At 42.2% G+C, this 12,761-nt stretch overlaps 1 protein-coding gene across 10 annotated transcripts in view; it reads left to right on the forward strand.

The window, feature by feature from the left end:
* DIP2C (disco interacting protein 2 homolog C) overlaps positions 1-12,761 on the forward strand; it is a 464,954-nt gene that overhangs the window by 398,265 nt on the left and 53,928 nt on the right. For all 10 annotated transcript variants that reach the window (XM_059729168.1, XM_059729169.1, XM_019498679.2 and 7 more), the window contains 2 exons: positions 7,492-7,660; positions 9,621-9,791. In XM_059729168.1, coding sequence (XP_059585151.1) covers positions 7,492-7,660; positions 9,621-9,791 — 340 coding nt within the window. The remainder of the gene's footprint in view (positions 1-7,491; positions 7,661-9,620; positions 9,792-12,761) is intronic.

Genomic DNA, 12,761 nt, shown 5'->3' on the forward strand with positions numbered 1-12,761 from the left:
GCTGTCAGATATAACTCTATAAATTCCCCCCTTTTTCAGCTGTCAATTAGTCCAGGCTTCTAAAATATGCCCTGGCAAAACCCTGTTGGGTTTTTTCTTTTTTTCTGAACAGCTGATTTATTTGTTAATTTGAACCATAATTCCTTTGAACTCTTATTTCAAGGACTCCATAAGGACTATAGTGGATGGAAAATCCATATTTCCATCTTGCAGGAAATTCTCTGTTATAGCATCTTATTTTCATCTGAAAGTGCAAAAAAGTCAAAATAATGGACTTTTTTTTTTTTTTTTTTTTTCCAAAAAAAAGGATTCAGGAAATTTGGTTTCAGAAATTGAGAGGGTCCAGAGGAGGGTCACCCGCATGATCCAGGGACAGCAGGGCAGACCCTACAATGAGAGGCTATGGGACCCGAACCTGTTCAGCCTTCACAAGAGAAGGCTGAGGGGGGACCTGGTGACTGTCTATAAACTCACTAGGGGGGACCAGAAGGGTTTGGGGGAGACCTCGTTTCCCCTAGCGCCTCCCGGGATAACAAGGAATAACAGCCACAAGTTGTTGGAGAGTAGGTTTAGATTAGACATCCGTAGGAACTACTTCACAGTTAGGGCGGCTAGGATCTGGAACCAACTTCCAAGGGAAGTGGTGCTGGCTTCTACCCTGGGGGTCTTTAAGAAGCAGCTTGATGCCTACCTGGCTGGGGTCATTTGAGCCCAGTTTTTCTCCTGCCCAGGCAGGGGGTCGGACTTGAAGATCTACAAGGTCCCTTCCGACCCTACTTCTATGATTCTATGAAATGGTGAAAGATACCTGATGATATCTGTGGCTGTAGGGGAGAGGTCTAGAAGCAGTGGCCTCATGCTCCAGCAGGGGAAATTTAGGCTGGATATTAAGAGGAACTTTCTGACTCGGAAGGTGGTCAAGCATTGGAACAGGCTGCCTAGAAAAATTGTGGAATCTCTGTCCTTGGAAACTTTCAAAAGCAGGTTAGACAGACACTTGGCTGGCATGGTTTAGTCGGGAATGATCCTGCCTTGTGCACAGGACTGAACTAGATGACCTTGTGAGGTCTTACTTTTCTGTGATTCCTTTTATATGATTTGACAGGTTTCTGTAGGAAGCTCTCCATGTCAAAGTGCAAATTTTTTTTGTGAGTCACCTAACCACCAACCTGTGGCTATGTGGTCTGTTCCAGTGCATCTTGGGATTTGTAGTCCAGTTGCACTATGTCCCAGTTCTCTCTGGGCCACATTCACTAACTGAACCACACTCCCAAGATGCACCATGCTGGGTAAGTCAGCATTAAGGAGTGCAGTGCACTATGGAGATGTGCAGTTTGGCTATGGAGCACATAGACCTGACATGTTCTACAGTGTGTTTAACTCTTTTGACTCGTCCTCGAAACAGTCTTATAATGACTGAGAAGATCCAGGTCACAATTTTCAGCCAGGAGAAAATTGTGTTTGAGGCCCCTGGCACAAGTTACATTTATGAAACAATTAATGGGTTAATCTGGACGTAAATGGCAATGTGCCACACATTCAAGCAACTTATGTTGCTGTAAATTGGAAGAGCAGCCACAAAGAGGTTCTACATAAAATGTTTTTTAATCTAAAATCAAGGCAAAAAAGTCAAAATAATGGATAATTGCTATTTTTTTTTACTGAATGTTCAGCATTTAACAGCCTCAGTGGCTCCCCCTGCAGGGACTACAATCCTCATGCCCAGCAATTTTAAAACTACCCTTCACGTTTAAACCCTGTTACTTCAAAGTGCCTGTTGTTTGCCCCAGTCATAGGTGTTGCTGATTGTCAGCCAAACAGCCCTAGACCAGTTTGAATCCCAGAGTTGGGGCAGCAAGCGGCACTTTGAAGCTCTGGTTCTTGGCGATTGGTGGCTGACTGTCATTGATAGCTCTAGATTGTAAACACTAGTTTCCGAGGTAATCCGTGAGGATCAGGCTGAGTGCAGGCCTGCTGTGCAGTTGGGTTCTCAGGATTTTTTTGCCCCATCCCAAACATTGTGCATGCTGCCATTCACCTCTGGCATGGCAGGATGTGCAATGTTTAGGATGCGGAACAAAATTCCTCAGATCCCCCTTTTTCAATATCTGCCAAGGTCCTAAATGACTGATTTCTCCACTGGCAGCCTCCAGGGGAAGAGCAGTCAGAAGACTAGAGAGGGTAAGGAGAGAGAAGTAGTCATTTATGCCCGGTGGGAAGAGAATGAAGGGTGTGGGATGCTCAGCTGCTCAACTCAGATGTGCACACTCCTGATCCCTCCAGTTTTTTAGGCAGTGGTCACTCTGCTTTTTTTTAAAGGCCTCATTCAAGGTTTTTCATACATTTCATAGATTTGATAGACATTAGGGCTGGAAGGGACCTCATAAGATCATTGGGTCCAGCCCCCTGCCCAAGAGGCAGGAAGTCAGCTAGGGTCAAATGATCCCAGGAGATAGGCAACCAAATGTTTCTTGAAAGTGTCCGGAGTAGGTGCTTGCACCACCTTTGCGGGGAGTCTATTCCAGGCCTTAGTGGCTTGGACAGTAAAGAAGATTTTTCTAATGTCCAGCCTAAAATGGTCTTGCAGGAGTTTGTGACTGTTAGTCCTTGGGGTGCACTGGTGAACAAACGTTCCCCCAGGTCCTGATGCACACCTCTTATGTACTTTTAGGCTGCCACCAAATCACCCCTGAGTCTGTGCTTCTCCAGGCTAGAGTCCCACGGCACCCCCTGGAGTAACTAGGCACAATGGCCACAATTTGATGGAGAGCAGGGTTGCCAGAATCTGGAATGGGTTTCCAAGGGAGTTGGTGCTCTCCCCTATCCTCGGGGTCTTCAGAAGGAGACTTGGCAAGCACCTAGCTGGGGTCATATGACCCCAGCGCTCTTTCCTGCCCAGGGCAGGGGGTCGGACTCAATGACCTACTGAGGTTCCTTCCGAGCCTAGCACCTATGAATCTATAAACATTTTATAAAGGTAGAACATGGGCTGCTATGGATCCCTTGCTTTACCTGTGGCAGGTTAAGAGGTTAGGTCGGTGTTGTGTCAGGGTTGAGGATAGTCTTATGCAGAGTTTAAATTATGGTTGTACGGGATGGCTTGGATAGGAACGATACTGTCTCAGGCTGGAGGTTGGACTAAATGACCTCTGGAGGTCCCTTTCAGCCCTACTTCTCTATGATTCTGTGACAGACAAGGCACTCACAGTGAAACAATCAAAAACTAATTGTTTACTCCATTATAGGTTCTTAGAAGTTTCACTGGCCTGCTCTGCAGTGACATCAAAGTGAGTTAGGAAAGCATGTTGGATCATGAAGCCAGCCTGTTGATAACTTTGGAATACATTGCATGGTTTTCCAGTGGTTTTCTAAATGTATTTTGTGTTCTAAAGGGTATAACATTATAACAAAAAAGAAACCTTGCAAAGCCGAGCAATACATTTAACATGAGAGGCACCAGGTTCCCAGTACGCTGGCTGCATCCTCCTTTTTCACAGAATAATACATCCTGAGTATGATAGCAGAGTCATCAAACCAATGTGGATTCACAGATCCAAACTTTCTTATTTTATGTCTTTGCTGATTGCTAAATGGGGGGGAGGGGTTTTCTGTAAAGCTCGACATCAGTGATCTCATCTTTTATTCTGAAAGGTTGATCATAGCACTCTAATTTGTTTTGCATTGCATTTTTGAATCTCTTAACTTAGTTTCACAAAAGCAGAAAATGTTCTCCAGTTATGTAATCAAAACTAAATCCAATTATATACAAACTACTTACTAAAATTAAAATATCCCTGCTTTAATGTAGATGGCTTTTCATTAGTGTAGAGCCTATTAAACTTATCTGGTAATAAAGTTTTTATCTGTATAACAATCACTGTAACACAGATGATGAAGTGAATGTGAAAGTCTTGCTATATGCATCTTAGTCAAACCAATCAAGCCATTTTGTAAATTTGCACTGGCTATTGGAATGCAGGAGTGTGGATGATGAACTAGCAAAATCAAGATCTTGATAGTACGTATATTAGTTACAGACATGCAACACCAGAAGAAATAGGCTCTCCAATCCACCAAGGCACTTGATTTGAATCCTACCTTATTTCTTGAATACAAGATGAGGTCCCTCCTCCCTGCCCCTCCCAATCATCACGGAGAAAAATGTTTCTCGTCTTATATTCACATACAAGGACTCCTCACTAAATACATTGTCTATCATAAAATTTCTGCCAAAAACAGCATGGGCTCAGTAACAGAAACCAACTAGGAAGCCAACACTGAGCATGACAATAAAATGCATGGCCCCTTTTTGGCAGGCATACTGATGGGAACCTCCCACAAAGACAGGTTAGTGTAGCTCAGTCCCTGTCAGCACCAGTTATTTTTCAAGTCATGGTGAGCCACTGCATTCCATACATTTGACTTCCTCTTCACTCCCACAGTGGAGTTGCACCTTTCTTTCCCATTTCCATTGATTCCTGTTTTTCACCAGCCTTAAATGTTTGGCAGAAATCACCAAATGGGGCCCCAAACAGTTCACCCAGAATCCCTTTTCACCTACTCCTCTATCCTGTCTCATACCATCTGTGCTGTACGTAAGTAGTTACAAAAGTGTTGCTTAAAAGTATGTTCATGGGGTATCTGTGCTAAAATTTAAAGCAGTTTCAAAAAAGGTAAAATGCATCAATTCTGGATGAACTAAGTCTATGGGTACCCAAAGTAATTTAGTACAGGCATATTTATTTGCAAATCAGTGTTTTCAAATTTGCCCTTCACTTCCATGTGCTTAGGGAGATAAGGGTCTGACAGTATGGGTGGGGGGAAAGGGGCTGCAGGGAGAAAAAGTTGGGGGGAGTAGAGGGCAGTGGCTGTGTAGGGGGTGCATGTGCACCCCCTGAGAGTGCTGGTGCACCCTCTGGCCAGCCACACTCTCCATTCAGGCGACAGGCAGTGGGGCAGGCAGGAGCACCAGAGTGGGGCTGCCAGCAAAAGCAGCCATGCAGCTTCTGGAAGTAGCCGCAGGATTTTCAGAAGTGGTGTGGCCACTTTTTGGTGACTGAGATTGGCCCCCCGGGGGACACCCCTTCCCTGGTCAGCGCTATCGGCCGCCAGGGGACCCTCCCCCCCACTCCCCCTGACTCAAGAGGCACCAGCCACCTATGGTAGAGGGCAAGGGGGGCCACCTGACACCCACAGATTTCTTTTCCCTGCTGAGATGGTCAGAGGGGGACAAATTCAAGACAAGCTTCCAATAATTAGATTCAACACCTGGAAAATTGTAACAAAATTTTAATTTTTCCATATATAGAATCTAATTATTCAGAGGGTCATCTTATATTTGGGGTTGTCTTATCTTCAAGTAAATACAGTATTATAGAAAAGCTGTTTTGTGAAAGAGCAGTGCGTCCTTTCACCATGCTTCTTGTCAATCCTGATATAGCAAAGTGAAATACCTGATAAGGCCATTAGGTTATGTCTACAGCAAGAGGTGAGGTGTTACTAAGTGTTCTGTTAAGCAAATAGCTGGAACTACAAGTAAACAGGTACCAGAAACAATAGCATTTGAATTACAACTTGCAAAAGTTTAGCATGCAAGAAAGCATTTTCATCTCTTAGGGTGCCCATACACAAGCACAGAGGCTGCTCCGTTGTGCTGTACTCAAAGCACGTCAGCGCAGACTCCATTAATTGAGTCTGCTGGAGCGTGGCAATTACTGTGCTTCAGCAGCCTCTTGCATCTCGTGTATCAGCATCCCTATGCTTAAAAATGGTGGCACCATTTTTAAGCGTGGGGACGCTGATAGACTCAATACGGCGGCACTTTAGAGTGGCTCTTGGGGCCACTCAAATTGAAGTGCCACTCCCCCCGTCCCCGGAGTATGTGTAAAAGTGCCATTAAGTTTTATGGTCTAACTTGAAGAAAAACATCGGGGGTGGAATTCTTACCTTAACTCAACCTAAATAAAGCAACAACATCAAGTGGGTGTGAAAACCCCAGGTCCAGGGGAGGGGACAAGTCTCCTTACATAAGGAAAAAGGGAGTCAGTTGTATGCCTTCCCTGAGGACTGACAGCTCTGATGTAGATGACGTTGCAGGAGCAAGAGGACTGTGGTGGTGTGGCTGCTGCCCAGAGGTGTGCACATTTCAAGGCACCAGCATGGCCAATGGGACACTCTGAGGAGGCTGTAACTTAGACATGTTGAAGGGCATGGGAATACTGAACCAACCTGAAATCCAGGAGCATGCAAGGGCAGCTGAAAGCCCTGACTTACACGGGGATGTGGTCTCAGTGTTCTTCTGGCAATATATCTCAAAATGTTTGAAGAGATTTAAGTTCCCTAGCAAGCAAAAGCAGATAAGATACTGAACAGTAAATCAAGTCTCCTAAATTTGTCCCCACTCCTGACTGCAGGAGTTTAAGGGTTAGAGAGATGCCTCTAGTTTGTCTTGAGAAACCTCACCATCTGGATCAGCTCTGTCAAGGGCAGGGCAAACTGGCCTCCGCACTTTCTTCTGCCATCTTGACAAGTTCAGCCTCAGTCCAGAAGTGCTCCTGTGAATCCTTTAGCTTTCAAGGATTTCCATCTTCAAAAGACATTCCAGCTGTGCGTTCCATTAGGACTGCAGGTCCCCGGAGGAAAAGCAGCTTCACTTCCTTGAAAAGGCAGGGGCAGGTCGTTGCCAGGAATTTCTGATGAGAGAAGTCCAGGTAACCTCATTGTTCTCATTCTAAGGAGACTCCATGACCCAAACGACATACTACTGGAGCTGGGAGACCCGAGTACTTGTGGCTAATACATTCAAATCCAGAGAACTGTCCTAGGATTTGAATCTAACTGCCTCAGTTCCCAGTGTCGGGATGCTAAAAGATAAAGGACACATCAAAACTTTAGGATGCTCTCCATGCCTCTTTGTCTGGCTGCATAGCATTTCTGTTATTAACCTTGGGTTACGAGGAGCAGTTAATTGCTAGGAGAACTTTAGCATGAGAAATTTAAAAGCCACTTTTAATTTGGGGCCTGATCCTGCCCCCTTGGGAGCAGTAACTAAGCTGTTTACTTCAGAGGGTTTGGGGTTAGTTTCTTAGTGAGTAGAACATAGTGCATTTTTCTAATGTAGGTATTTTTAAATAGTAACACACACCATAATCGTAGCAGCAGTCGCATATTTTCATGCTACTAACCCAAGAATTTGTGTTCTCTATCATACATTCCTAACATTAGTGTCCACCTACCTGTATGTTGTGTCATCTAGTAAGTTAGGAATAAGTTCTGCATTCCTCCTGACTTTGCCTGTTTTATATTGTAGCGAAGTATAGAATTTAGCCTTTGTTGTAAAGCTGTTGCATCCATACCTTCTTGATGAGATAATTATGTGATGTGTTCAATAATTTCTTAAAAGTTTACACCTAAAATGAGTATATCTTTTTGTTTTTAATCATCTACACAATAAAAGTCTAGCATGTGTTGACCATTCTTGTGTCTTTGCAGCGTTTATTCAGGACACCAGTCAATTTTGATTCCTCCTTCAGAATTGGAGACCAATCCTGCTCTGTGGCTTCTAGCTGTGAGTCAGTACAAAGTCAGAGACACATTTTGTTCTTATTCGGTCATGGAGCTTTGCACTAAGGGCCTTGGTTCACAAACAGAATCGCTGAAGGTGAGGGATTCTATTCTATCCACATAGTATAAGATTTGTATAGCATTGGAGGCTTGTATTAAATGTATTCATTGAGGAGAGCAAAATCGGGATAAGCACAGTCATGAATAGAACCGGCATAATTCCTTGCCAGAGGCTTTTTATTAATTTCTGTTGGTCGTTGCTCTTTAGCCCTCTTTCAAATCACAAGTTTGTTAAGCACCAAAGAGCAAGCTTTTTTACTTAAGCTCTCTCAGCTTCTGCTTGACTTCAGACTAACAGGGTTAACTACCTTTCTCTCTCACTTGTTTTAGTTGGTAAAAGGGGGTGGGAGATGGAGGGGAAAGGGAGAAAAGTCAGAAATGTACATAATTTAGAGTTACCTAATTCTCTAATTGTACATAATGGAATTATTTGTTAATTTTATTACACACTAGCTTGGTTTTGGCTCACTTTGGTGAAAAATCTCAGAAGGTCCCTGTTCTTTCAGTTTGGGGCCGGCTTCTATTGCTAGTACGATCGTTTTTACCAAACATTCTACAGCCAGTTTTGCAACTCTTGATTGTATCTGCTTTGAAGAGATCTAATTAATTTTTCTCTTCTACCACAAATGGGGTTTAATTTATCAGACATCGGGCACTGCCTTGATTTGTTGACAGCTGCATTATTTTTTCAGGATTCAGGGTTAAGAAGGTAGTGCAACAGATAAGAGATGGAAAAAAGAAAATATTTAACAATAAAAAGACCCACACTTTACTTCCACTAGGGCTTATCCTTTTTATACCTGTAATTGAGCCTGATGTTGATGTAAATCTTGCATGGCTGACAGTGGTTCCCACCTTTTTAGTGGTATCCTATCCCTAAATCAGTGCCCTCCCACCATGTCCTCTCCCAAATGTGTTCTGACAAGTTTCTGTTCTCTCTCCTTTCCATGCCCTCTCTCTGTTGGTTTTCTCTCTTTTTGCCCTCCCCCACCCCCGCTTATCCTTTGTTCTTCATGGGTTTTCATTTTCGCTGGCTCTTCTCTGCTGCTGCATCTTTTCTAACATCTGGAAGCTGAAATCTTGCACACCAGAGGATGGGTGGTGGTGGAAGGGGGTAGGGAAGCTATCACTAGTGCTATCTATGACTAAGTTGAAAGCCATGAGAGGAGAGAGATGCTCAGGCCAGGGGACTGGTACCTGAGTTTGCAGACCTAAGTGCTGAAGGTCAGGTAGGCAGGTTTAAAGAAGTAGAAGAGGCCTTGCCACATTCTGCCACCAAACTCAACACCTGGTATCTGGATATACAATTTATTCCCCTGTGGTATGACTCCCTCTCTCCCTGCTCCCTCCCAACTATTCTTGCACTCCTCATGTATTCTCTAGAAAATCAAATTGGGAATTGTCACAAAAGAGCAAAGCACAAGCAGCACCAGCTGTTGCCACGGAGATTTATGTTGTCGTTGATTTCTTAAAATTCCTCTCTAATTTCTTCTCTTTCTAATCAGGCAGCTGTAGCAAATGCAAAAATGTATTTATTTCCTAGTATCAATATTTGTTGTGTCTTACGTGTCTCACTGTAAATTGCAAAATTTTCTTTATGCATTCAGAATCTCCAATACTTGACCGATAGTCCTGTTGTCATGTCTTGGGGCATGGAGACTTGCAGTCTCTTCATGCCTTTTGTCTTTAAATGAGGTTTTCAAGGGTGTTTAACTCTCCCAGTTTACTGTTGCTCGTTGCAAATTTGAACTGTTACTGGATACCAATATTCTTTCACTCTGAAACTAACTGATCCATCTCTTCCTAAGTGCTACAGAAGAAATTCTAGGCAAGTAGATTTATTCTATAGCAGTCATTACTCTGCCACTTGACCAGCCAACCTTTAGGAAACACTGAAAATGGAAAATTTGGTTACCTATATTCTTGTACATGTGTTTTGCTGTATTGCTTTAAAATGGTTTAACTGTAGCATTCACTACATTATAACTTTTTCCTAGGCAAGGGGATTGGACCTGTCACGTGTGCGGACATGTGTAGTAGTTGCAGAGGAACGACCTCGAATAGCTCTCACTCAGTCTTTTTCAAAATTATTTAAAGACCTGGGTCTCCATCCACGGGCTGTTAGCACATCATTTGGCTGTAGAGTTAACCTGGCTATATGTTTGCAGGTAAGACTTTCCACACCTTAAATCTGACTGATTGGTTGTACTCTGAAAATGGATGTCAGTGAGAAGTATCCAACTGGGAGGTTTCATCATGTTTCACTTGGCTGCTTGCTTAAGTTATGTTCCATGAGCTTATTGAGCATGCGGTACAACGTTCTTCTTTCATATACAAGTAATTCACTTCTGTATTTCGTCAATGAACACTATTCATCCTTCACATCGCATTCATAGCATTTATTCTGCCCCAGATATACTGTAATTTATCAGAGCGTTCGAGCGTTAGACGTTGTACCCCCATATTCCAAAACAAAACAGTTGATGTTTAATCATCTAATGTGTAACCCTGCTTCCAAGTGCTTTCTTTAATGAATCATAACATTGTTTTCTTCTCTGTGTATAATAGCCTTGATACTGATTTAATTAAACAAATAAGGCTCTTTAGTATACACCTAGTGAAAAGTTATTTTTTGTGACTTCACATCTGTATAGTTCCTTTTTAACCTGTTAATCAGATGAAAGTGCTCATAGGGAACTTGCATTCTCACCTCCAGAAATTCAGCTTATTGATTCATAGACTAATGGATAGCACACTGTGATTTTCTAGTTTGCTTTTCTTTATAACACAGACCTTAGACTTTTTCACTTAGTGATTCTTGCAACAAGTCCAATAACTTGATTGTACTAGTGCCTGCCTGTTTGCAAAGATACCTCATTTTGATTTCCATTCTCCAAGCAATGGAGAATTAGTTTGCTCCTTGATAAACAGAGAATGGTTTAGTTAATATTATTTTAAAAAAAATTAAATTACCTTATTGCTTATGTGACCTTGTCTGGCTTCATATTCAGCCACTGGACTTGGTAATGCCTCTTTTGGCTAAATTAAAGAGCCCTCTGCTATCAGAAGTCTTGTTCACTTCAGGTATTTAAATTGTAATGAAGCCACCTCTTCACCTTGTTTGCTGAATAAATGGAATTTCATACAACTCTTGCTATCAAATATATTTTCCAATTCGCAGTTAATTATTCTTACTCTTTTTTTGAACCATTTTTCTTTTTCAACCTTTTTTTCTGAATCTAGGTCGCAGACCTTGATGCACTATCCCAGTATTGATATCACTATACATAAAAATAAAAAGAACTTCCTACTTTTGCTCATCCAAGGACTGTATTAGGCCTGTTGCACTGGGAGCTATATTTTTAGTTTATCTGCTCTGCCTCCTAAGCCTTTCAGAGTCGCTCTTTCCCCTATAAGTATAACCTTCCTCTCATGTAACATAACATTCCTTCAGCCCAGGACTAATTTACACAGCAACTTTAATGAGAATTATTAATATATGGCAAGTCAATGCTGAGTAAGGTTAAAGGTCACTCCTTGTCTCTGAGGTAGACTTCTTTAATCTAATTATTGCCATAAATGTTCTCCAGTAATAGAAAAGTTGAAGAAAACCTCCTGCACTGAACAAAGCCGTACCTGAATCCTTTGGAATTAGTATCTCTCTTCTGCTCAATTTATGTTAACAAATGGTCTTGTACTCAGAAAAAGAAGTCTCTATAGAAATGCTCTTGTTAGTACTGCAGTCACCCATTTCCCTTAAATAATGGCTTTAGTTTTGGGGTTCCACCTACTGAAAGTTTCTCTACAGGGAAACTTTTCCAGCTTCCCACTCACTGTGTGTAGTGTCTTGTTGCTATAAGGTTGATAAAAGAACCTCAGTAAATAACTAATCAGTCTTCTCCTCTTTGGAAAAAAAAAAAAAGAAAGAAAGAGAACTAACAGCAACAATTGGATTTGGAAACCTGCCTCCAGGAAAGTCCCGACTGCTTATTCATCAGGGACATGTTTAGTTCTAGTTACTCTACTGGGCTTAGTTTGGCCCTCAACAGGCATACATCTGAATATTGCATTTTATTTCAGGAAAATAACATACGGTGGTTTCAGGAGAAACAGATAGGTAACATTGGTGCAGTAGATCCTGAACACTTACTATCCCTTAGAGGGTAACTCCATACTCAGAGATTTCCCAGACACCAAGAAAATCTGAGGAACTAGCTTTTAGTAACAACAGTCTGCTAGTTATGCTTCCTGTGTCTCTTGCCCTTTTGAAGTAGCTTCAGATTTTCCTCTGCAGACAAGAAAAGCCATAGCTCAGGGATGTGATGGCATTGCCTTTATCACAGACTGCTTTAAGCATCCACTAAAATTTCTCACGCAGATCAGGTTAGTGGTCCGTGAGTCCCTGAAGCTCCATTTCTGAGACTCTCTCTCTCAAAGCGTTACTTGAACTCTGGGCACTCTGTATGCAAGAGCATGCCATGAAGGACACTGTAGATAATAAAGACAAGCTTCCTTTTGCAAAATGGGACTTTCACTTGCCACTAATGCCTTTCAAGCTTGCAGTGGTCTCCCGGTGTTTCATGATGAAGGTGACTGCTCTACTTGATATACAAGACATCTGTGCAACACCATGCTTGCACTAAGATGTAGATGAGTTTCAGCAATGTTAGACTAGTTCTAAAATTTAGGCCTTCTGGATAATCTCAAACAGTTCCTGAACCCATGTTATATGGAAGCCCAAATGAGTAGAGAAATAGGAGGTAGTTATTTAACACTGAAAGCCTCACCAAGCCACTTTCTTGCTTGAATGTCAGTTGCTGCTTTCTGAGTTTTGGCTTTCTGCCTGAATCTCACTTCCTGAGTGTTTGTACATACACACAGGACTCTGGAACAGTTATTCAGACCTAAAAAACAAGATGGGATCATGTGCATCTGAATATTTCTAATGATATTGACCATGGACACAATAAGAACATGAGCAAGCCCAGTCTATTAATATCCCAGAAAGAAATGTAGCTGCTTAGCTAGGTTAGCAGAACTTCTTGATTATGCTCAAATACCTTAAGAGCAGCCACCTTAGTCTAGAGACTGTACCAAAAGCAACAGGCTATTTAAAGAATTGTGATCTTGGACTGAGA

The sequence above is a fragment of the Alligator mississippiensis genome, chromosome 5 (assembly GCF_030867095.1).
Source record: "Alligator mississippiensis isolate rAllMis1 chromosome 5, rAllMis1, whole genome shotgun sequence".
Classification (NCBI taxonomy): domain Eukaryota; kingdom Metazoa; phylum Chordata; order Crocodylia; family Alligatoridae; genus Alligator; species Alligator mississippiensis.